The sequence below is a fragment of the Macaca mulatta genome, chromosome 10 (assembly GCF_049350105.2).
Source record: "Macaca mulatta isolate MMU2019108-1 chromosome 10, T2T-MMU8v2.0, whole genome shotgun sequence".
NCBI lineage: Eukaryota > Metazoa > Chordata > Mammalia > Primates > Cercopithecidae > Macaca > Macaca mulatta.
The window spans coordinates 66,499,136-66,524,795 of NC_133415.1; the positions used below are offsets into that span (position 1 = coordinate 66,499,136).

At 48.2% G+C, this 25,660-nt stretch overlaps 1 protein-coding gene across 10 annotated transcripts in view; it reads left to right on the forward strand.

Moving 5' to 3' along the window:
• BFSP1 (beaded filament structural protein 1) overlaps window positions 1-19,517 on the forward strand; it is a 79,484-nt gene extending 59,967 nt beyond the window's left edge. For 9 of the 10 annotated variants that reach the window (XM_077951151.1, XM_077951146.1, XM_077951148.1 and 6 more), the window contains 5 exons: window positions 2,007-2,099; window positions 5,091-5,198; window positions 14,585-14,805; window positions 16,398-16,483; window positions 18,393-19,517. In XM_077951151.1, the coding sequence (XP_077807277.1) occupies window positions 2,007-2,099; window positions 5,091-5,198; window positions 14,585-14,805; window positions 16,398-16,483; window positions 18,393-19,348 (1,464 nt within the window). In that variant the 3' untranslated portion in view covers window positions 19,349-19,517. The remainder of the gene's footprint in view (window positions 1-2,006; window positions 2,100-5,090; window positions 5,199-14,584; window positions 14,806-16,397; window positions 16,484-18,392) is intronic. The other variant, XM_077951150.1, reaches the window with a different exon arrangement.
• Window positions 19,518-25,660: the final 6,143 nt, after the last annotated feature.

Genomic DNA, 25,660 nt, shown 5'->3' on the forward strand with positions numbered 1-25,660 from the left:
TCTGGCCTCCTCCCACTGCCATCCCTGCAGCTTTGCCTAAGGACTTTCTCCAAGCAGCTGGAGGCTGCTCCACCTGTAGTGGGGTGTTGAGGAACTCCTGTCCCCGGGAGCAGGGAGCAGCCTCAACCGGAACTGATAGGAGTTGGTGTATAAACACCCCAACTCCCTCTCGCCTTTGTAGACCAACTCTGAGGCTTTTGTTCTGCACTGGCACCCAGAGAGCCTCACCAGGATTGAGCTCCAGGTGCTCACAGTGGTGACTCATTGGTAATAGCCCTCGCTGACCGCCCTCCCTTCCTGCCTCACTTTCTCACTCCATCCATCATGTTTCCTGTCATCATTGCCCAGTCAACTGTTTATACTTAGATCCCTCTCCCAGAGTCTGCTTCTGTGGAAACCCAAACTAAGACAATGTGGGAACATGGGTACAACCTGGAGCTTGGCAAGTGCTCAGTGAACCTCCAGTTCCCTTCCTACCTCAGTGTGTACTGCATCAGTACACCAGCCCTGTCTGCTCCAATCAGGGTCCCTCCAACTTTCCATTAGGCCCAGCCATTTCCTCCTCCCCACCCACCTCCTTGCTTCTGCTCTACTTGATGGAATCCTGGGAACAGTGCCTGGGGCAGTTTTGAAGCAGCTCAAAGAATTCTTCCAGGCCATTTAGGATGATATTGATGATGATGATGGTGATGATGATAGCTCACACTGTGAGGCTCCCCTGCAGTATCTCACCGGATCCCAAGAGCAGCCTTGTGAAATAGTGCTCAGGTCAGGCTCCCTATAAGCAGAGCTCTAAGTAGTGATTTTTTGTCACTGATGTCTTAGTGGAGGGCTCTGAGGAGAAGGGGAGGAAAGGGGCAAGACAGGGCAGGGAGCAGAGCAAGGATGTGTCCTCAACTGGAGTCTAGCTGTGGCGTTCTCATGATCCCATGGGAAGCTCTGTGAATTACACCACAGCCGGGTCCCTCAAGGAGTCAAGAGAGTTGGTCTTTTGTACTCCCGTGCCATCAGTCATTGGCCTGGGTTGGGGATGAGGCAGGGCCTGGTGGCTTCCTAGACAAGATGACCATTTGTTGACCAAGGGCTGCTTTCTGCAGAGGGCTGTGTCATCTGTTGTTACTCACAGAGCTTGGGATAGGGGCACTGGCTGGTAAAGGGGGTCAGGCATCCCTACATATAGTTATCCCTGTTTTATAGAAGAACTTGCATTTTAGGAGGTTTAAATAGCTTGCCTGAGGTCACACATAGCCAGTAAGTCTTTTAGTCCAGGCCTGATTGACCAAAGCCCATTCTTTGAAACACTGCTGGTGTTGGAAAGGGTCCTTTGTGCCCTCCAGGGCCTTTTAACTTATTTATTTTTGACATGGGGTCTCATTCTATCACTCAGGCTGGAGTACAGTGGGGTGATCACAGCTTGCTGCAGCCTCCACCCACCCCCAGGTTCAAGTGATCCTCCTACCTCAGCCTCCTAAGTAGCTGGGACCACAGGTGCACACCACAACACGTAGCTAATTTTAAAATTTTCTGTAGAAATGAGGTCCTACTATGTTGCCCAGGCTGGTCTCCAACTCCTGGGCTCAAGCAATCCACTGGCCTTGGCCTCCCAAAGTGCTGGGATTACAGGTGTGAGCCACCATGTCTGGTGAGGGCTGGTTTTTTCCTGTTTTTTGTGCCTCTGCCACCCAGGGCTTTGTGAAGACCAATGCACCAATGTAGCTGAAGAGAAATGGTGACATAAAGCAAGCCTTAGTTTATTCATCTGCCCCATTGTTCTTGTGAAGTTTAAAGGAGACTGAGGGGCCAGGAATGAGCATGGTGCACATGTGGGCAGGCCCACCGACGGCAGCAGATGCATCAGTCTCTTCTTCCTCCTGAACCTGGTCATGGTCTGTCCCGTATGTGATGATGCAGCATATGGAAGTGTCCATTCCTGTGCTCATCTAGTACTAGAAGGAAAAACCAGCACAGCTCAACTTCTAACGAGAATGCTTTCCCTCCCCTAACAGAATCTTCTGGAAGTTCAGACCTATATCAGCATCCTGCAGCAGATCATCCACACCACTCCTCCAGCATCCATTGTGACGAGTGGGATGAGGGAGGTAAGAATTGGAGCAGGAAAAGGCAAACCAGTCCTGGCGGGAAGCTGTATCTGCAGACTCCTAGGGAAGGGCTCACAGGTTGGACTGTGAGGGCGGCCACCAGGGTCCACTCCCCACTCCTGCCTTGTATCCTCATCTGAAGTTTGTTCTTCTGATATTTTTCTTGTACTGTAAATGCCAGTATTTAGACACATGAGGATGTAAACCGCGTCCTTGACCATTTTCTTCGGTATTTTCTCTTGAGAATTACGAGCTGTTCTTCCCTGCATACTTTATAAGAAATGACCAAGCTGCTTTCCAAAGCGATGTGCCATTGTGGCATCTCCACCCACAATGCGTGAGGGTTTCTGTGGCTCCCTGTCCTTGTCAGCACTTGGTATGTCAGCTTTTTAGTGTGTCTTTGCTCTTCTAATGGTGGTGGTTTTAATTTGCATCCCCTAATGACTAAGGAAGCTGAGCATCCTTTGTGCACTTATCTGCCATCCAGATAGCTTCTTTGTGGAAGTATCTGCTGAAGCCTCTTGCCCATTTAAAAAATTGGTTTGTTTCCTTATTCTCCCTATCAATCTGTTCATGAATTTAAAATACAGAGAATCTCAGATAATTAGTGAATATATTTTCAAGACAGAGCTCTGCTAATGATTATGTGAGCCTGTGGCATGGAAACTAGTGGGAAAGGATAGAGATTGTTGAAGCCAATTTGTAAAAACTAAAGATTTGGATATGAAAAATTATTTCCAATATTATGTTCCAAATTACTTCTTCATTTAGCTCTTTAGCTGCTCAACAGGATAGTAGGTTTTTTTCCTAATATGGTTTATGGAATTTTGTGATGCATAGCATGATATATATATAAATAGACTGGTGCCGAGTGAGGTGGCTCGTGCCTGTAATCCCAACTACGCAGGAGGCTGAGGTGGGAGGATCACCTGAAGCTAGGAGTTCAAGAGCAGCCTGGACAACATAGCAAGACCCCATCTCCAAACAAACAAACAAACAAGAAACAAAAAAACCCCAAAACACTGGAAATGATGCAAATTAAAATAAAAATGTTACAGTGTCCCTTCTCCAGAGGTTGTGGTAGGCTAGTACAGGGTTTGGTGGATTGGGCAAGAGATAAGGTTCTGGGTCTTTTTGCAAGGATGATCTAGGATGGTGGCTTTCAACCCTGGTGATACTTGCAATTGCCTAGATGTGTGCTCAGGCCATGCTCCGAGTCAATGAATGGGCTGCTCAGGAGGTGGGGCCTGCCCAGGAGCAGCATGCAGACAAGCTGCTGCAGAACCCATGGGCTGGGGTCACCAGCTACCTGAACTTTTTCATCTTAATTATTTTATACAAAGCTAAAGAAATCCCCAAATTTGCTTTAGAAGACACTTTTGAACCCTGCAAAGTATCAACTAAGAGACAGGAAAGTTACCTTTTTTGGCATTCATGAGGATAGTCTTGTCTGAATTGCCCACCAATTACCGTTTCAGGATCCTGTTGTCCTTAGTGGATGTAACCGAAGTTGCTACTAAGGCCTAAAAAAGCTTTTCCGGAAGTCTTAATTTTCTTTGCCAGAGATCCCTTTCCAGAGATGTTATTTTTATTTTTTCAAACCCACTTTTGTCCTCTAACTCAAAGGTGTTTTACATCCGAGCATACCTTTTGAATTGTGTCGTCTATTCCCTTGTAATAAGATCCTTCTAAGTCGTAAGTACACAGACACCGGACTGACTTTGATGTCATCGATCAGCATCACCTGGGCTTGTGAGATGTGCAGAGTGTCCAGCCCAGCCTCATACCCACTGAGACAGAATCTGCATCTTAGCCAGATCCTCAGGGACTCGTGGGCATACTCAGGCTAGAGAAGCACCAATTGAGAAAGCATCACATCTTTATGAGTCTTAGTTTAGCAATTCTATAGTCAAATTAGACAGTCACTTTCCTGTATGTCTGTGTCACTGCTGCAGCCACTTTGTAAGGTGTTTGAAGCAGAGGCTGCCTGCCATGCATGGGCTTGGACACAGAAACCCTCAGTGTAGACTTGGTGTTTGATTTTGCGTGGCTTCGAGTCAATATGCTCTGTGTCAGAATGCATGGCTCTTGAGCAGTCAGGCCTTTGTGAAACAATTTGAATATTTTTGAATAAACATGGAAAGGCAGGTCAGGAGAGAGGCACCTGCTTGGCAGAGTGTGGAGAGGTTGGAGGATTTCCTTCCAGCCATTCCCTGGAGCGTCGCTTCTCTTTCACCCATTGGGGCTGATGGCTCCTGCTTTGTGCTGCGCTGACATCGGAGCACAGCGTGTGGCTCGCGGCTCCAACCAACCTTCATTTTCTTAGAGAGTGTGCATTCCAGGTTTTCCTTTTCACAGAAGGGAAAACAGAGGCTTTGAGAGTCAAATGCCTTTTCTAGAGTCTCTTAGTAGGTTCACGGCACAGCCAGGTCTAAGCTCTGGTCTCCTGGTACTTGGTCCCGGCGTTTCACACTCCCAAGGAGGTTCAGACTTTGAAGACAAAGCAAAAGCCATTGATGGCTGCGCTGTGGGCCTGGCTTAGTCTCCTCACGCTACTATAACAGGACACTATAGACGGGAGGGCCGATAGGCAGACATTTATTTCTCACTGTCCTGGGTGCTGGAAATCCAAGATCAAGGTGCCAGCAGAATTGGTGTCTGGAGAGGGCTCTCTTTCTGGCTTGAAGATGGCTGCCTTCTTGCTTTGTCTCATGTGACAGACAGACAGGGGGCGGGGGTGGGGGCTCTGGTGTCTCTTCTTGTTCTTACAAAGACCCTAATCACATCATGGGGCCCCCCATCCTCATGACCTCATCTAACCCTAACACCTTCCAAAGGTCCCACCTCCTGAAACCTTCATCTTGGGAGTTAGGACTTCAACACAGAATTCAGGGGGACACGGATATTCCATCCATACCAGGGCCCCACACCTCCTCTGCCCTTTTCCTCTCTGCATGTCCTGTGAATCTGACTCTGGCCTTCTCTGTGCAGGAGAAGCTCCTGACGGAGCGGGAGGTGGCCGCTCTGCGGAGTCAGCTGGAGGAGGGCCGCGAGGTGCTCGCCCACCTGCAGGCGCAGAGAGTGGAGCTGCAGGCCCAGGTACGCTTGAGTCTGCCGCATGCGCATTGGGGCTTCCCACATGTTTTATGGAGGCGTTACACGCAGCACATGCATGCAGCTTGAGGAGCTGTCACATGCTGAACATATCGTATGTTCCTGGCAGAAACGGGGTTTTCGGAGTCGGTGACCAAGCGCTCTGCTCTGCCCTGGACTGAGGAATTTTCCAGGACAAGGGAGAGTCCTGAGCCAGTGAACACAGGTGTCACGCTCATTCCTGGTCCCTCAGAGGTGCCCCTTGGGACTCCTTTAAGTCATGCCCTCCCCTCCGAGGCTTAGGCTTAGGCTGCCCCAGTGTCTACATCATGCATTCATTTTGCCCAGGTCAAACTTTGTAAGAATAAGAAGAAACGGACACAGTAGGGATTTTTATCCTCCACTTGTTCAAATCTGTGCTTCTGTTTTTCTTCTCGTGGTAACAGTTCTCCTTCGGAATTTGATTACAACCTGGAAAGAGTGATTGTATCAGTGTTTGCTTCTAGTTAGAAACGTTTTGGTGGAAAGCTCACATTTTTACCCCCACCCCTTTTGGGTGAAGCTTAATTTGAAAACAACAGAAAAGCCCCACGCTGTCCTGTGGCCTGTGTCTTCTTGGCTACTTCCTGGCTCATCTTCCTTGGTTCCTTCCAGTTCTCTCTCTTTCTCGTTACCCTCCAGCAGGGCATTCCGTGGGGACGGCTGGGTTAAAATACTGCACCTTTGTATGGCTCCCTAACCACGTTTCCCAAACCAAAAAGTAAGTTGACATTTGGTTTAACAAGTACACGTGGGGACAAGAGAGCAAAACGTGTAAACATCGGATGCTTCAGAAAGCGCGGACCATTTGGACGTTATGTGTTACTCTGTCTCTGCCCTGCCAGGGCCCACAAAATGGGAAAAAATGTGAAGCCACAACTAGACGTTGTGCTTTTTATTGATTTCCAGTGTCCCCATGTCTGCTCAGGATTTCATTTTGGGACCTTGGAGTTCACCTCCTAATTCCCATCCCAGCACGCACCACACAAAACTCACAGTGCAGCAGCTCCTAGGGGCTACTGGAAAGCAAACCCAGGTCTGTGGTGGTCCCCTGAGCTGACGATCGCAGCAGGAGAAACCAAGTAAGGCCCTTAAAACTCTTCCTTCTTGTGAGAGAAACCCTGGCTCAGGGACCATGTGCGTCATCCTGGTGACTGGGGCGTGTGTGGTTTCTTCTGAGGCTCTGACAGGATAGAATAAGGGTTGTATGTGTTTGTGTATGTGGGGTGTGTGTGTGATATGTGTGGTATGTGTGATATATGTGGGATGCATATGTGAAGTGTGTGGTGTGTGTGTCGTGTGTGTGTGTGTGTGTGCTGTGTATGTGAATAGGGATATGGATACAAGCGCAGTCATGGTCCTAGAGACCAGTGTTTTCCAAACGACTAGTGACAACTCATTTTTGGATGTAAAACGAATTCAGTAGAATTGATTGGCATGTAAAAGGAAGTCAACAAAATGCTAGACTAAAATATAATAAGAAAAACAGAGTGTACAGCAAGCCAAAGGGAGGATTTGTTTTGTGAAGCCCTCGTTTTATCTCTACATCCATATGGATATGTTGAAATACACACACACACATCTATCTGATGTGTATGGCTTGCAATGAGAAATGTGGTTTTTCCTGGGGCGGTGGTGTTAAAGTTGAAAACCACTGCCCTAGAGATACTGAGAAAGATGAAGGACCTCAGCCTAGATGGCACATTCCAGTTCCAGGACAAAAAGAATTTTCCTCTATGTACATGTACGTATTTGTTGAATATCAAAATAAGAAATTTCACAACAGATTAACCTGGTTTCTGAGAACATGAAATGAAACTGCTGGTTGGCCACCTGTTTCTGTCCTTAGTGGCTGCAGGAGGGCTTCCTGGCTTTTCTCTGCTGCCCTCGTCTCTAAAGTAGGGTCTCAAGTGTCTCTTCTGTGCTGGCTCCTCCACTGCCACCCTTGGCAGTCTGATGGAGACCTCTTCTCAGAAAAATGATGGTAAAGGCATCAAATAAAGTACAGATAATTTAAAGGAACCCAGGCTGGGCGTGGTGGCTCATGCCTGTAATGCCAGCACTTTGGGAAGGCCAAGGTGAGTGGATTGATTGAGTCCAGGAATTTGAGACCAGCCTGGGCCACACGATGAAACCCCATCTCTACAAAAAATACAAAAAATTAGCTGGGCGTGGTGGTGCATGCCTGTGGTTCCAGCTACTGACGAGGCTGAGGTGGGAGAATTGCCTGAGCCTGGGGAGGCTGACGCTGCAGTGAGCTGACATTGAGCCACTGCACTCCAGCCTGGGTAACAGAGTGAGACTCCGTCTCAAAAAAAAAAAAAAAGAAAAAAAAAGAAAAGAAAAGAAACTAACTATATTAAAACAGTTATCAAAATATTACTGAATCATTTTATATAAAATGACAGATGTGCTTATGCTCAGTAACAAGCTGTAGCATAGGGCTGATGAAACAAGACTGTGTCCGTTTTCTGTTGCTGTCTTGATGAGTCACGACTAACAGGAGCTTGGAACAGCACCTGTGTCATCGCAGTTGTGTAGGTGGGAAGTCTGGGCGGGTCCTATCGGTTTTTCTGCTCTGGGTCACATAAGGTAGAAAGAAGGATGTTGGCCAGCCTGGGCCCTTGTCCGGAGGCTCTTGGGGGAGAATTTGCTTCCAGTCTCATTCAAGTTCTTGGCAGGAGTGAGGACCCTCCTTCTTTTCTGGCTGCTGGCCAGGAGTGGGTGTCAGGGCTGCCCATGCTCTTTGGCTTCAGGCCCCTCCGTGTTCGAAGCCGGCAGCGAGCTCTGAACCCTCTTCCTGCGTCTCATCTAATTGAGTTGGACTTATGCGTTTCTCTGACTTCTGTTTTTAGGGCTCCTGTGATTGGGGATAATTTTGAATAAACTCCTTTCCTTAAAAAAGGGTAACTGATTAAGAACCTTAATTATATCTGCAAAGTCCCTTTTTGCCATGTAACATATCCAAGGGTGTAGCACCAAGGGGAAACGGTCATGGGGGCCAAAATTCTGCCTCCTTAGCTCTGATGAAAACCCAGACGTGGCTGGGCGCGCCCGGGAGCTCCTGACTCAGTGGGTCTGGGGAGTTGCCCGGGATGCTGCATGTTCAAGTGTTCGGGGATGGTGCTGCTGCCGGTCCAGGAGCCACACTGAGAACCACAGGGTAGGGGCGGGTTCCAGGGAGGGGGCGAATGTTCCACCCCGTCCCCCTGTGTCCCAGGCTTGGGCCTCATTTCCAATGTTTGTGGCTGGGTTTTTGCTGGTTTTAAAGGTTTTAGTGGCTTCCTAATGTAGCAGCTAAGCTAGAGCTGAAGGAAGATGTTGACCGCACACCTCTGGGCAGGGCCCGCACTGAGACCAGGTCTCATTTCTCATTAAAGTCACTTAGCACCATCTAGTGGTTTAGTTTGTGTAAGACAGTGTGTAACGCGTTTCCTTTAAAAAAAAAAAAAAGACCTTGCACCCAAAGTTGTCTGGGGTCCCAAGGACTGAGGTGGGAGCTCGCCCCTCCAGATGGGGCTCGCGTCAGGCTCCTGCCTGTGTCCTGCCCTCAGCAGCTCACAGCCCAGTGGGGAGACAGATATAAACCAGGCAATCTAACGGTCCAGGCAGAAATAGCAGTCACCTGGCTCCAGATAAAGTTCAAGTTGCCACATGGCTCCACCCTTGGAGGAACCGTGGGTCAACCTCTCTTCTCTTCGTCTCCTGACTCCCCCCCTGCAGTTTCTGGGACCTGCCCCTTTGCTCATTCCTTCTCTCCTTTCTGGAAGTCCCTTTCCTTCCTCGGTTCCCAGGACCGGTCCTGCCTCCTCCTGGAAGCCTCTTTCTCCCTCCGAGATGCCCTGGGCGTCCCTCCCCTGCTGGCCTGCGGCCTTCTAGAGGAGGGTCCGTGTCTCACTCTCCTTGACCAGGTTGGTGCTGGGTGGCAGTGGATGCCGTGCCACGGTGGCTGTCGTCACAGGCATCTCCATTCCTGTTGAGCTTCTGAGAGGGGCTCTTACTGGTTTTCCTGAACCCCTTTCCTTCTGATGAAAGGTTTAAATTATGGAGCTATAAAAACCACATTGATATAGACAGCAGTCCAGTTTTATAAACCAAGTCATCACTTCACTGGACTCAGCAGAATGCCCTTAGAGCATCTGCGACCAGTGCAGGGTTGGAGGGCTCTGGGCCTCATGGTCACGTGGGAGATGGTGGCTGTGGGGGTGCCTAGGGCAGGAGCTCCTCCCACAGTGCTGCAGCAGAGAATCTCCAGCCTTTAAAACATGCAGCCTTCTTCAAACAAACACGAATGCACACCCAAGAAAACACCTCACCCATCCGCCCCCTACCACTACCCCAAAAATAACAGTCACCACTTCATGATATAAAAAGATTGCACTCCACTTGTAGGGTAAAAAGATCATAGGTGACTTTCCTGGTCTCTCATTTCCCAGTTTGTGATGCTTTGTGATTCTATTTGCAGTTCAAAACTTTGCTAAGTGAAAACCTGCAAGGAGAGGTCTCTGCATGGCTCACACTGACTTTCCCATGTCTTCAGAGAGAACAGGCTGGGGCTGGCCTGTTGCTGTGTGGGAATGGGGAGTTTGCAGAGGCCCTGGAGTGTGGGTGTGTGTGCATATGTGTGCGTGTGTGTGCATATGTGTGCGTGTGTGTGTGTTTGCACATTGCTTGACCACAGCAGGGAGGAGGCTGAGGTGCGGGGTAGGGGTGGCCTGTTTCTGGGAGGTGTTTCAGACGTTGTACAGGTAGATTCGAATCCTGCTGTGGTATTTATGGGCAAGTCACTTTGCCAGTGTGCCTCAGCTTCCTCATCTGTAAAGTAGAAATATTGACAGCCCCTCCCTGATAAGGTTGTTGTGAGGTTGATGAGTTGGCCCAGCTTAGGACTTACCAGCACCAGCCACTACCCCGGCTCTGGGCTGGGGAACCCACCCCCAAAGGGGACGGCCGCCCCAGAGCTCCTGGGTCAGTGGTCTGGGGTACATTCTCTTCATATGTAATTTTTTCTCTTACTCTTTATTATGGAAGATTTCAAACATCGAAAAGTGACAGATTATAGGTGCTATGGCTCACACCTGTAATCCCAGTACTTTGGGAGGCCAAGGTGGGAGGATCACTTCAGCCCAGAAGTTCAAGACCAGCCTAGGCAACATAGTTAGACCTTGTCTCTACAATTTTTTTTTTTTTTTTTTAATTAGCTGGGCATGGTGGCATTCACCTGTGGTCTCAGCTGCTAAGGAGACAGAGGTGTGGGAATCGCTTGAGCCCAGGATATCGAGGCTTCAGTGAGCCCTGATGGCAGCACTGTACTCCAGCCTGGGCAATAGAGTGAGACCCTGTCTCCAAAAATAAAAGTGAGAATAGTCCGTCTCATGAGCCCTCCTGCCCCATCCCCTAACACATGGCCCCTCTATGTTCTCTACAGCCCCTCACACTTCCCTCACCATGTAATTCCAATGCTTCTTTAAGTTTTGGGCCTCAAAGGGGTCTTTTAAATCCCCATATTCCTTCGAGGTGTTTCCTAGAGTGTGTAAACACTCTGGTATGGGTGAGATGTGGCTGCACCAGACGTTAGTGTGTGTGACTTGAATTTGCTATTACACGTGACTGTTTGAATCCAGATTTCTTGGGAGGAACAGAAACTGGATCACACTAGCTGAAACAGGAAGGGGACTCTTGTTTTATTCAGAAGTAATTTTAGATTTTTGAGAAGTTGCAAAAACAGCACAGTAGTTTCCAATATATACCCCTCATCCAGCTTCCTCAAAACCACGGGCCGATGATAAAAACCTGGAAATTAACAATGATCCTGTCCTATTAATAGACTGCACTTAAATCTCACCAGTTGTTCCACTCGTGTTTTTTCCTGGTCTAGATCCTACTCACATTTAGGTGTCATGTCTTGTTTGTCTCCCCCAGACTGGGATGGTCCCCAGTCTTTCTCTGTCTTTCATAACCGTGATGCTTTGGAAGAACCCAGGCCAGTGGCTTTGTGGCACGTCCCTCCTTTTGGGTTTCCCTGATGTTTTCTCAGGATTAGATGGAGGTTCTGCATTCTTGGCAAGACCCCCATGGAGTGACGCTGTGTCCTGAGTATTTCATCTTGTGGATGGTCCTCATACCAACCTGATCTCTTGGTTAAGGTGCTGTCTGCCAGGTTTCTGCACTGGAAAGGTACTTTTTTTTTCTCGAAGGAGCAGGGTATAAAAGGCAGGGCATGAAATCTGAGAGGAGGTGTGCATCAGGAATTAGGAACCAGGAACTGGGAGCTGAGGCTGCTGCTATCTGTCTCCTTTTCCTCCTCTTCCTTCTCTTGCCACGGCTGCCTAATTTCTGTTTGTCTTTGCCTTTTGGCTTCATTTCTCTTCCTCTCCAAATAATTACCTTTCTTAACTTTGCCGTGCATGTGAAAGCTCACCATTCCAGAGCGGCAGCCTCAGACCTGTTCATGTGTCCCTGCAGTCTGGAACCTGCCACCAAACTCTGCGATTTCTGAGACCCCTTTCCAGATTCCGGGGAGAGAAGGCGTGTGACAGGCCAGCCCGGGTCAGGCCCACCCCTGGTCCTGTAACTCGGCACAGGAGAGTGGGGTCACTTTGTTGCTACCCTACCTGTGGATGGGTGGGGCTGACATCAGATGCAGGGATAACGTGGACTGGACAGACATCTCCCCATAGTGCTTAGCACGTGTACCTTTTCTTCCCTTCCTCCTCCCTCCTGATGCAACAGATCTATGGCTGAACACCTGCTTTTTTCTTTTCTTTTCTTTTTTTTTTTAGACAGAGTCTTGTTCTGTTACCCAGTCTGGAGTGCAGTGCAGTGGCACAATCTCGGCTCACTGCAACCTCCGCCTCCCGGGTTCAGGCGATTCTCGTACCTCAGCCTCCCAAGTAGCTGGGATTACAGGCACTGGCCACCACGCCTGGCTAATTTTTGTAGTTTTAGTGGAGATGGGGTTTCACCATGTTGACCAGGCTGGTCTTGAACTCCTGACCTCAAGTGATCTGCCCGCCTTGGCCTCCCAAAGTGCTGGGATTACAGGTGTGAGCCACCGCACCCAGCCATCTTGCCAAACACCTTTGAAAGCTACATTTTGACTTAAGGAATTTCATGATCCAAGGGCATAAAGTGTATAAAGTGAATAATTGGGTTTTGACGGCAATGATCATCTTCCAGGTGTCCAGTAGGTACATTTAGGTCTGGATGTAGGAAATGCCTGTTGTGGACATACCTGAAGTTGAATATAGATGCATGTCTCACCCCTCGTGACTCAAAGTGCGGCCCGTGGCCTGGCAGCATCAACATCATGTGGGCGCTGGTGAGCAAGGCGGAGTCTCCAGCTCCCCAAACCTGCTGAGCCAGGCTCTTAACACCCTCAGGCGGCTCCAGTGCACACTGAGTCCAGAAGGGCTGCGCTAGGTAGAAGTGTGGTTTTGTTTGTTTTGTTTTTGAGGACCATGTGTGTCAAATTCTTTCCTACGCAAGAATGAGATTGGAAAAGAGTCATGACTACCTCGGTCTCTATTTTATAAACTTTCAACATTTTTTAAAGCTTCTTAACTCTTGTAATAACACTTAAGCACAAAAGAAAATATTGCAATCAAGAGATGTGGGAAATGTGAGCTGCAGGAGGCTGTGACTGGGGTAATGTGGTGTCACTGTCTTACCAGAAACATCTCGTTATAAGTAGGACTACGCGCCAAAATAATGAGAAAAAGGGTAGTATTGTAAATACATAAACCAGTAACTTAGTTGTTTATTATCATCGTCAAGTATTATGTGTTGTACATAATTGCATGTGCTAGAAGTTTTTTATGCAACTGGCAGCACAGTCTGTTTACGGCGGCGTCCCCACAGACATGTGAGTGAACGTGTGGCTCCATGGCCCTAGGATGGTTGCGGTTGTCACTAGGCGACAGGAATTGTCCAGCTCCATTATACTCTTATGGGACCACCATCCTATATGCAGTCCATTGTTGACTGCAGTACTGTTATGTGGCACACAACTGAGCATTTATGGGTCTTTATGTATCATCACAAGCTCTTACACTGAATATAAAACTATCTCTTTCTATTTTCCTGCCTTAATTTTTACTTTCTCTGATTAATGTATTTCTCTGACATTATTTTACGTGTACACAAATGCACACACACACACCTTAGCTACCAAAACATAAATGTAACTCTGCCGATCCAAACTCAGCAGAAAATCAAAGCACCGTAGTGACTGAATGAGAACAAGGAAACTTTTCTCCCACTCAGTATTTCAATAAAAGTAGCATCTTATCTATTCAGTATGCTCTTCTTTTTCCTTATTTTTTGGCTATTGGGTTTATGCTAATTCATTAAGGTCTGAAGAATGTACTTTATTTGAATTATTATTCCACGGATAGCAGGTTTTTTTTTTTTTTTTTTTTCCTTTTAGACAGGGTCTCGCTCTGTTGCCCAGACTGGAGTGCAGTGGTGTGGTCTTGGCTCACTGCAGCCTCCACCTCCCAGGTTCAAGTGATTCTCCTGCCTCAGCCTCCCAAGTAGCTGAGATTACAGCGTGTGCCACCACACCCGGCTAATTTTTGTGTTTTTGGTAGAGACGGGGTTTCACTATGTTGGCCAGACTGGTCTCAAACTCCTGACCTCAAGTGATCTGCTGGCCTCAGCCTCCCAAAGTTCTAGGATTACAGGTGTGAGCCACCTGGCCTAGGTTTCATTTTATTTTACCTACAAGTGTGAGCCACCTGGCCTAGGTTTTGTTTTATTTTCTAGGTTTGTCTTCAGACTGCCTTTGGGGTGGGCCTCCTTATGGGTTAATTGCAGAGGGTGCTGATATTAGTGCAAGAAGGGCTGGGTGCAGTGGCTCATGCCTGTAATTCCAGCACTTTGGGAGGCTGAAGCGGGAGGAGGAAGCCAGGAGTTTGAAACCAGCCTCGGCAACAAAGCAGGACCCTAACTCTACCAGAACAACAACAAAAAAATTTAGCCCAGTGTGTTGGTGCTTGCCCATAGTCACAGCTATCAGGAGGCTGAGGTGGAAGGATCACTTTAGCCTGGGAGTTGGAGGATGCAGTGAGCCGTGATCACATCCCTGCATTCCAGCCTGGTGACAAAGTGAGATCCTCTATCAAAAAGAAAAAAAAAAAAAAAAAAAAAAAGGTGTAAGGACACAGGAGCTCAGTTTTCACATTGTTTTTTAGCTTAAGGATTCCAAAGTGATTCATTGCTAATCTCTAATGGGCAGAGAAACACACAAACAAAATAAAACATTCACTGAGTCCAGGTTCCTTTTCCTGGTGAGGTCTGTCTCTTAGGGGAGGAGGGCGATAGATTTTCTTACAGTGTGTCCTTGCCTGCAGACAACAACTCTGGAACAAGCTATTAAAAGTGCCCATGAGTGTTATGACGATGAGATTCAGCTTTATAACGAGCAGATTGAGACCTTGCGCAAGGAGATTGAGGAGACAGAGCGGGTCCTGGAGAAGTCTTCTTACGACTGCCGGCAGCTGGCGGTCGCCCAGCAAACCCTGAAGAATGAGCTGGACCGGTATCATCGTATCATCGAGATTGAAGGCAACAGGTGAGAGTGTGCCCTCCCCATCCGGGCCACTTATTCCTTGCACAACTCTTTGTTGAGTGTCTATTATGTGCCAGGCACAGTTCTAGGAAAGTGGGCATGTGGCAGGGAAGGAAACACAACAATTCCTGACCCCATGGGTGCTGGAAAACTAATAGGGGAGACAGAGGATGAAGGTACCGCCAGTGCCGAGGAGGAAGCTCTAGCAGGGAGGAGGGCGGTGGCGATGGGGGTGATGGGAGAATGCTTGCAATTTTAAGTAGGGTGGTCAGAAAAGGCCTCACTGAGAAGCCAGCGTTTTGCTCATAGGCCTCTGGAGACATAAATGTCCCAGCAGGTGGGATGCCCAGGAGTATTTAATGAGGTGCTGCAGGTGAGCTACCTGGCACAGAGCCTGGCACTCGAGGGCACTCAGAGGTGTTGGTGGTGCTCCTGCTGCCATTCTCATGATTCTTAGCACCTTACTGGGTCAGTCTGTGGCTGTCACTATGTGGCTGTCTGGTCTCCTCCATAATGGAGCTGTGACTCGATCCCTACTCACTTTAAGACAGCTGGGAAGTTCTCTCTTTCTCTCCAGCTATGTCCATGTTCGTAGCTACAGTGATTTTCCCGGAGAACAGGCTGGGAATTAATTTGTGATTCTTCACTCCAGTCTTGCTAAATTCCTGGGTTTCGATTGAATGAAAAGAGAAGCCCTCCACAACTGAGGTCCCCACCAGGAGCAGCTCCTCCCTTCGCCCTGGGGGCTCTGTCTTGGCTGTGCACAGACAAATGCCTGGCAGGAGAAGCAGGATTTTATTTTTCTTTCTCCGGTGCTGCTCAGTGTATCTGGCATGATTCCACATGATATTTATGTCACAGTGAACACTTTATGCACACATCTGCAAGAATAAGTCTGGAATTGGCATTTTAATGACTTTGTAAACATTTTTGTTTTGGGACAGGGCTTCACAGAAAGCTGACTGGATACCTCTTTTATTTATCTATAAGTTCTGATTTTGGTCTAATTTTAAACTGATAGAAATGTTACAAGAATAGAACAAGGAACTCCTGAATACTCCAGATTCACCAGTTGTTTATATTTTATTTCAATTGCTGTTATCATTTTTCTCTATTTATATATGATATGTGTGTGTGTGTGTGTGTGTGTGTGTGTTTGTGTGTGTATACATATATCTTAAATTGGAGACATCATACCCTGTTTGCCCTAAATACTTCAGCCTGAGTTGGCCACTCTTAATTTAAAAAATCAAAAAGGCAAATCAAAAGGCAAAAAACCAAAAAGGCAAAAACACCAAAAAGGCACTGTCTCATGGAGAAGTGGCGTTTTTAGGTTATAAGCAATCCCTACTTTATACTTTTTTATAGGTATGTTTCACAGTTTATGACTCTTGAGCTCAAAGAAATGATTATTTCCTTTAGGTCCTCATCCAGTGTGTAAATGTGTGTATGGCTGTCTGTTTAAAACGGTATCTAATTTGTGAGCAATTTGGTCTAGAGAAAGCTTTTTTTTTCCATTTTTGCTCAACATTAGCGAGAGTCACTCTTGCCCCTGACCATCTGTTTGGCTTGTTTTTTCTGATTCTTTCTGACAGGCTGAGCTCTGCCTTCATTGAAACTCCCATTCCCCTGTTCACCCAGAGCCATGGGGTCTCTCTCAGCACTGGATCCGGTGGGAAAGGTAACGCTCCCCAACCCTGGGCCTCTGTTTTTTTCTGTCTTGAAAACAATCAAGCAGCTCTCTTCCTGCCTTTAACATTCACGCTTGCTTCAGATCCATCTGGAAATTAAATGCTTTTATGTGAGGGAGGACTCCTTCCCACCCTCTGCGCTCTATGGCTTGCTAAGTGATTGAGCTGAGAAGTTCATAAGGAGAAAAATCGACTGAGGGGCTAGGCTACCTTGGGCATGCCATCCCTAACGTGAGGCATTTATTTTGTGTTTTCATATTTGTTTTATGGTTTGACAGCAATAATTTTTGCAACACAAAGCATTTAATTGGGCAAAAAGTACAACTCAATATTCACTCCTTGCTCCCTCCCCTCGGCAGTAAGTGAACACCGGATCGTATCCCACCGCCTCCCCACATTGAATCAACGGGTTTGTGCCAAAGCGTGTAACGTGGTGTCCAGTGCACAGTAGCTGCTCAGTCATAGCTCATTCTCCCCTCCCTCAAACCAGGCAGAAACAGCTTGGCTGGTAAATGTGGCATCTGCCTTCAACATTTGGTCTATGAGACCTCACCTTACATTGAAATCTCCTAGTTCTGAACAAGCCCAGCATTTGGGAAGAAAAGAGAAGGTGATACTATGGATGCTCATGCATATAGGGCCTTGAAATCCTTATTTCCAGATAGCTCAGAGGCCTTTATGGAAGTGGCATTCCAGAGTCAACGTGGTTGGAAGGGGAGTGGCCCTGCAGCCGGATGCCCAGGGCCAGGTCTGCAGGTGCACAGCCCTGCCTGGGGCTTGCTCTCAGAAGGGTCCCAGCTTGGCTGAATGGTCTGCTAATGCTGTTCTGAAATTCTTAATAATTTGGATTAAGGGGTCTTGTGAGTTTTTTTGGCACCAGGCCCTGAGATTCTGTGCAGTCCTGTAAGCACCTCCTCCTTGCATACCAGCTCCCAGCAGTTTTCCTGTGCCCTGTCCCTCTCTGCATCCCCTGCACCTGTGGCTTTGTGACCCACATCTGCTGTTGCCGGCTCACCTGGCTCGCTCTCTGTTGTGAATCAGCCATGCTCGATGTCGGTGCTTGGTCTGGCTTGCCCTGTGGTTAGCAGTGGGAAGGGATGCAGAGGATGACTTTTGGGCTAAAAAAGTTCAAAATTCACTGTGTGGGTGGAGCCGGGAAGCCTCATAAATTATACCAGGTGAGAGTTTTGTGTGTCTTCTCCAACTTTTAGTTTTTCCTTTCAGCTAGTCTGGAAGCAGGAGGGTGGACTTGGGGCAGGGGATTCCTGTCATTTCTGAATTTCATAGCATCGCTTCCTCTCTTGGCCTGGGAGGAAGGGGAGGCTGATCGCAGCTGGGTGGCATTTATTTAGCTTGAGCTAAATATGGAATGAGGTAGATCCACTGTGTACGGGTTCCATTCCCAGACCCAAGGCCATCTGAGCATGTCAGAAGCCCCCAGGTAGCTCTGTCGTCTCTCTTTTGAGGAAGTCAGAGGAGATAATAACTTTGAGGAATGGGCTTCCATGGATCCAAGTGTCTGCTGCGAGCTCAGTGGGGCTGCAGTGGGAACAGGGGCTAGGGCTCCCACTAAGTGTCAGGACAATGGCCTTGAGTGCCTTGGTAGGTTTTGCCTGATGTGGTGGTGAACTGTGGGTGTCAGAACAGGGAGCACCTTCCCTCTGAAAGCCCAAAGGCATCCAGTGACTTGTCCAGAGTTGCCCAGCTGTACCTCAGCCTGGGCCATGGAGCAGCAAAGCCAAGGCCTTTCTTCCATTGCTTCTGCTCCAGATGAAGGAAGCCCCACCCTAGTACAAAAAGCATTTGTTTCCAAGAGAGTTAGCCTGTTTTCCAACCAGCATGTTTTCTTTCCCTCTCAATAACAATTATACTTGAATTTCTGCCTGTGTGTTTCTCCAGATCTTACCAGGGCTCTGCAGGATATAACAGCAGCAAAACCAAGACAAAAAGGCCTCCCCAAGAATGTTCCAAGGAGAAAGGAGATTATAGCAAAAGACAAAACCAACGGAGCTCTGGAAGATGCACCATTAAAAGGTTTGGAAGACACAAAGCTGGTACAGGTGGTACTTAAAGAGGAAAGTGAATCTAAGTTTGAATCAGAAAGTAAAGAAGTAAGTCCCCTGACACAAGAAGGGGCTCCAGAGGATGTGCCAGACGGAGGGCAGATAAGCAAAAGCTTTGGGAAAGTATACAGGATGGTCAAGGAGAAAGTGAGAAGCCCCAAAGAGCCTGAGACCCCCACTGAGCTCTACACCAAAGAGCGGCACGTGGTGGTCACAGGGGATGCCAATTACGTGGACCCTAGGTTCTGTGTCTACCCCGTCACAGCCAAAGGTGGGGTGGCTGTTTCCATCGCGGAAGACTCTGTGCTTTATGATGGCCAGTTGGAGCCCTCTCCTGAGTCACCTAAGCCCCCTTTAGAGAATGGGCACGTGGGTCTGCAGGAGAAAGAAGATGGACAGCCAATTGACCAGCAGCCTACAGACAAGGAGATTGAGCCAGATGGCAAAGAGCTGGAAGTCCCTGAGGAGAAACGTGAGGGTGAGGAGCAGGACGAGGGGACTGGGAGACCCTGTCCCGTGGTCACACCCGGTGCAGAGGAACCATCTATACCCCAGCCTCCAAAGCCTGTGGCTGATCAGGACGGAGCCGAGGGGCTTGGGACTAGGGGCAGAAGCCTGCCAGAAAAAGGCCCTCCCAGGGCTTTGGCCTATAAGACAGTAGAAGTGGTGGAATCTATAGAGAAGATTTCCACAGAGAGCATTCAGACATATGAAGAAACTGCTGTGATCGTGGAGACCATGATTGGAAAGACAAAGTCAGACAAGAAGAAATCAGGAGAGAAGAGCTCTTAAAATGCCCAGGCTTAATGGGAGAAAATGTCTTTGGGGCCACTGTAGGGGTAATGCTTTGATATTTTAGAGCAAATGATAAAAGGGTGAGGGTTCCTGTTTGGATTAGACCATAGGTGACCCATCTGGCATTGCCAATGAAACCTTCATTAAAATGTTTTCTTTGCTTGCACATCCTTTGTCTAATTAATAGGGACCTTGGGAATGTAGGTGGGTCAGCTTCATGAGGACAAGGATGCTCTGTTGAATGGCCACCACACCATCCTCATTTAGGAGAGAGACATGCTCTTCATCCTGGTTCATAAGTCTCATTAGAGACTCAGATAGCATCTGAGTCTGGATGCTGGATTTTCTGGATTTCACACAGAAACATGCTGGTTGATGACATCGACTCATCTTCATTCCACTTCAAGCACAAATGCATGCTTATGTGGATGAGTGTTTTCCTAGAGATGAAATTATTAAAGGCATCTCTGTTAGCGTGGATTCCCCCAGAAGCTGATCCCAAAGCGGAGAATGTGAAGTTTCATTGGAATATGAATTTAGGATGCACAAATAGGACAGTGGAGAAGGCAGGGAAGAGAAGTGAACCAATAAGGTGCACGTTACCAAATCAGCTTACACCAGGGGCCACTGAGGAGCTCTGGGAGACAGCGTAGATCACGTGCCTCAGAGTCAGCCTCCCTGAGGGGTGAGGGAGCTGGGGTATTAATACACCAGCTCCTGGCAGTCAGTGGGAGGTGTGCTCTCTGGGGGCCAAGAAAGCTGTCAGGCAAAGACGTCTAGGTGCTGGCATTAGGAAGTCAGGTCTGGAAATACATGGAAGTACTAAGGGTCGAGGGGTCATGGGCAGGGTACCAATGTCATCTGCCACCATATGTGTACCAAATGTACTTGGTATGAGATACTTAAAATTTTCTCACTCAGAGATTATAATCCCAGGTCAGGTTTCAAGAAGCAAAGTCAAGTGTCACTGTGTAAGTTCCCTGTTTAGAAATGAGTTAATTAGTCCAGCAAGCATTTATTGAACATGTACTATGTGCCTGACAGTCTGCTGTGCCATTAAGGGGTGATTTTTCAGACTTATCAGTGCTCTCAGTTAACATAATATAGCAGTGGCCATGTGAGTGTGCATGTTCTTGTGTGTGCACAAACACACACGCACACAGGTACTTACTGTGTCACATACTAAAACACAGAAATTACTCAAAACCAGAATCTTTACACAAATTTCTATGTTGCCCTCCGGTATCTATCTTTCTACTCACAGTCCAAAAATACGCCAATTTAAAAAATTCTCCTCCCTGTGTAGCTTCTCCAAAGTACATTAAGTGAACTGAGTAAATGTGTTTAAATGGGTTGTAGTATCGGCCTACAAAAAGCATCTGGTAAGACAACTACACATTATTAGAGGAAATTGACAGAGTCACAAATTACATTCTGTTATTTCTTGGTTACAAATAATTGAATACTAAATGGAGTCACCTTTCCTTTCTATTTAAAACTTTAAACAGTCTTGTTCCGAATTCATTTGAGGTTTGGATTTCAAGAAAGAATTAGGCTTTTGTTGTTTTTTCTAAAAGATGAATGGGAAACCCATGCCACTGAGTTTTGAAATATTTATAACTTAAAAGCTTAAGGGAGCATGATGGAAACCATTAGCTGGAGCCCAGGATGTACTGGGCTTTGGGCCTGTGTGTCTATTGTCCTTAGCTTTAACAGTCACTGCAGAGCCTTTCTTTTCCTCCTTGGGTCTTTTTATTTTCTGAACTATGTGTTCAGTTCATATTATTTTAAAAGGCAGGGGGTATTGCTTTGGAAAGAAAGGTCATTTTTATATTATATTCAATCAGTCAAGAAAAATGGATTGGGATCTGTTCTGTGCCAGGCATAGTCCTGGTCACTGCAAGACAACAAGGAAGGGTGGGACGTGGTCCTGCTCTCACAGATGTGATATTCTAGTGGGGGAGGAAGGAAACGCCATGCAAGCAGGTAGCGAAGAGAAAGTCAGAGACTGTACCATGAAGGGACTCAACTAGTGTGACCTGCTAGAATGACTGGGGGTCTAGTTTGGATTGGGTGGTAAGGGAAGACCCTGTGAAGGGGTGACGTGGGACCTGAATGACAACACGGGGCATCACATACAGAGCGGAGAGTAGAGCATTTCAGGCAGAGAGAGCTGCAAGTGTAAAGGCCCTGGGGCAGGAGTGAACTTGGCCTATTCAAGGAGATGCAAAGGGCACTGCAGGAGGACAATGGAAGGAGGTGAGGTGAGGGTGGGAGGCAGGGACCAGGTAAGCACCATTTCCTGGCAGATGCACCTCGGCCTGAAGGTTGAGCCCATGCTGTGAAATGTGGGGCTGGCTGCAGTGCACACTTTGGGGCCTACTCGGGCTCTGGAGGTGCAAGGGTCCCAGGGATGTGACTCACTTGCTCATTTTCTTGACACTCTACTGTCCCAGTCTGGTTCTGTTTTCTCCTGTAGAGCTGCAGAATGGGTTCATTTCTGGGCTTTCTCTCTCTCCAGGGTCTCTGAAACACGCACGAAATCTTTGGCTTCATAAAGAATTTCTTGTTAGTAACGTGGAGTCAGAGCAGGCCGCCTGACAGCATCCATGGCAGGGTCTCCATCTCCTCTTCCCTGAGGCAGCTTCGGGTCTGTTGGGAGCAAGACTCTCCCAGAGCTGCCTGCTCCGTGCAGCAGCAGCTGCGTGGTAGCCCCTGTCCCACTCATCTTCCCAGCACTTGAGTCAGGGACCCATCATTGCTGTTGTATCCGCCACCCGGGGTGTCTCGCCAGATCCCCCAACTCTCCCTGTTCCGGTTCGTGATTGCACTCAAGCTTCTCACGGCAGGCACATGTGACTCTGCCTTAGAGTTTCATGTGGCCACAGGCACATGCGTGGTCCATACACTGGGCGGATTGGTTGTCCTGGGGAGTTCATGCTCCCGGGAGCAGCCCTCAATCAAGGGTGGACAGGACCTGGAGGAGCAGGTCTCTCTCTCCCCAGCCCTCTCACTCCGCTGTTAGGGTAACTTTTAGGCATATTCTACGTAGTCTCTTGGAGCTCCCAAGTGGGTTTGAGCCTCAGATGCATATGAAGAAATGCACTTATCAGTGCCTCCGGTATTGGCCTCCTCCTTTTCCTGTCTCACTTTCCTTCTCCTCAATATATAGATGCTTCCTTTCACGTAAATGACTTGCCCTTCACTCCTTGTCTCAGGGTTGTCTTCTGGGAGGACCCAACTTAAGACAGCAGGTTAACATCTGCCACTCCCACCTCCCCGTCCCTCAGGCCACAGCCCTGATTTTGTATTGAGTAGCCGTTCCTCCCACACTGGATACAGCCCTAATGTATCAAGATATTCTGCCTTCCTCTGGCCTCAGGGTGGGCCAGTGACCCAGACCAGCCCAATCAGATTCACCCTCAATGAAATTAGAAATCTGAGTCCAGTGTAGCTCAGGCTGCACCCCTGGCGGGGGTGTTCTGGCAAGGTCACCTGCCAATCCTTGCTGTGTTTCTGGGTCCCCAGCCTTGCTCCAATCACTGTCTTTTCTTTTCTGGGATGGTGTTGGCTGGTTCTTCAGGCCCGAGGGCTACGCCACATGTTTTTGACATACTGCCTACTTGTTTCCACTAGTTAGAGTTGGTTTTCTTTGCTTGTAACCCCAAAGATCCCAAAGATAACGGCTAATTAATAAGGTTTGGTATCAACAGATAAGGAGGTTTGGATTAAGTTGGGTTGCCCCCAAAGCAGACCCTGAGAAAGGCCTTGGGTGCAGGCGGTTGGTTAGGGTGGTGTTGAAGGAAGGGTAGTAAGCTCCTGTCTCTTGCTTCAAACCTGCCCCTCTCTACCCAGTGGTGCTGGGGCTGGGACTCTGCAGCCAGGTCCTGCTTAGTCAGCTGCTCCCTGGGAGGTGCTGTTAGAGGGGAGCTGTGCGAAGACTGAAAGTCTTGAGGAAGGAAAAGGCACTCACTCCCTTTTGTTTGCTTTCTGCTCTTGTCCACACCACCCCAGCAATCCTTCTATGGTCTGAATGTTTACGTCCCCTGCAAATTCATATGTTGAAGCCCTTACCCCAAGGTGAAGGTTTTAGGAAGTGGGGCCTTTGGGAGACTAGGTCACAGGGCACAGCCCTCGTGAACCAGATTAGTGCCCTTATGAAAGAGACCCCAGAGACCCCCTCATCCCTTCTAGCATGTGAGTTCGGAGTGAGGAGGTGCCATATATGAACGAGGAAGTGGGCCTTTGCCAGACACTGAACTTGTTGACACCTTGATCTTGGATCTCCCAGCCTCCAGAGCAGTGAGAAATAAATTTGTGTTGTTTATAAGGTACCCAGTCTACGACATTCTGTTACAGCAGCCCAAACGGACTGAGACAGCTTCTTCACCCTGGTAGTGGCAGTTCCTTCCTGTAGCAGCAGCTGAATCCAGTTCTGCAGTTTCCCAGCATTTGCAGGAGCAGCCTCATCGCAGTCTCTGCAGAGATACCTGCACTAGCCTGCTGATGCCCCTCCTTGGTGTGGCTCCCAGCACACGCCCACCTCTGAGACTTTCAAGTTGTATGAATTCCAACCTCTCCCCTTAGGTGGTAGCTAGCTGCTTCTTGAAGTTCTGCTGACAAGAAGAGACCCACTAGGCACTTGTATTCCATAACCAGCCCCACACCACCTGCTGGGCTTCTCCCTAAGGCCCGTAAGCGTTGGTTTTACGAGAAAATATCTGCATGGCTTTCCGTGAGAGAGTGCCGGCGGTCCCGAGGGAAACCTTGGTGTGAACCAGCTGCTGGGTGGTTTCTCTAGTCTTTTGCCCTCATGCACCTGTACCCAGGTCAGATGACCGATTTGTATATCGGGACCACTACAGACCTCCACCTGAGTTTCCTCTGGCTTCACTCTGCCAGGTCCAACTCACCATCTTTCAGGTCCTAACATGTGCCCTTGTGCTCCACCTCCAGGCACTGTGGGTGGGTGAGGCAGGCTGGGGTGCCACGGATGCTTTAGGATCCTGCCTGGGCCAGGAGGGCATCTGCATTGTGTGAGCCCCCAGCTCCCACAAATGTTGGACTTTTTGGTCCATGTGATACTTGTGTTTGCTTTTTGAATTGACTAGGTAACAATTCATTATACTGATTGTATGGTGCTTTGTATTAAATTCTCTCTGTTAAAACCACTGGTGTGGTTTCTGTCTCCTGACTGGAGAAGGAGGCGGTATGAGATGGGGAATGGACGTGTCCACGCAGGGAGCATTAATGAGCTGGCCACCACTGTGGGCAGCTGGGGCTCCATCCCACTGAGGACCTTTCAAGAGAGTGGGTAGAATATCTTCAAATTGTCCCAGGCAGGAGGTGAGGAAGCTGAGCTATCCATCCACCAGCTCTCCATCCCATTTCTCCTCAGGGGAGGGTGGCCCCGAGGCACTGATGCCCTAGCAGCTCTGGCCTGCTTCACACGAGGTCTGGTACATCTCTGCAGTTAGGCAGAGAGACAGAATGGCCTTTGCATGCCTGGAAACTGTCTACAGATGACCTTCAGGTGGGTTAAGGAGATAGAGGGCAGAGGTTGGCAAACCTTTTCTGTGAAGGGCCAGATTGTAGGCCGCACAGCCTCTGCTGTAACTACTCAGCTCTGTTGTGGTAGCATGAAATCAGCCACAGACAATACAACAGCAAACAAGCACAGTTGTCGCTAACAAAATTGTATTTACAAAAGCAGGCCGCGTGCTGGGTTTGGCTATAGTTTACAGACTCCCTGATATGGAGGATGCACCAACAGAGTCTGCCGCAAAATTCAGTTAACATCTCAGAAGACACTTCTAACTGGGCACTGGTACCTGCTTCTTCCTTCCACCTTCATGTTGGGAAATTCCATTTAGTTCTCTCCTTGACTTGAAGCTTATATTATAAGAAAGATCTGGCTGGGCATGGTGGCTCACGCTTGTAGTCCCAGCACTTTGGGAGGCTGAAGCAGGCAGATTACTTGAGGTCAGGAGTTCGACACCAGCCTGGTCAACATGGTGAAACCCCATCTCTACTAAAAATATTTAAAAAATTAGCCAGGCATGGTTGCACACCCCTGTAATCCCAGGGGAGGCCGAGGCAGGAGAGTCGTTTGAACTTGGGAGGCGGAGGTTGCAGTGAGCCAAGATCATGCCACTGCACTCCAGCCTAGGCGACAGAGCGAGACTTTGTCTCAAAAAACAAACAAACAAAAAAACAAAACAAAAAAAAATCCCAAAAAATAAACAACAACAACAAAATCTTCAAGTTTATCCTAAAATGTTTCTAACATAGATTTGTGGTTAGGACGCT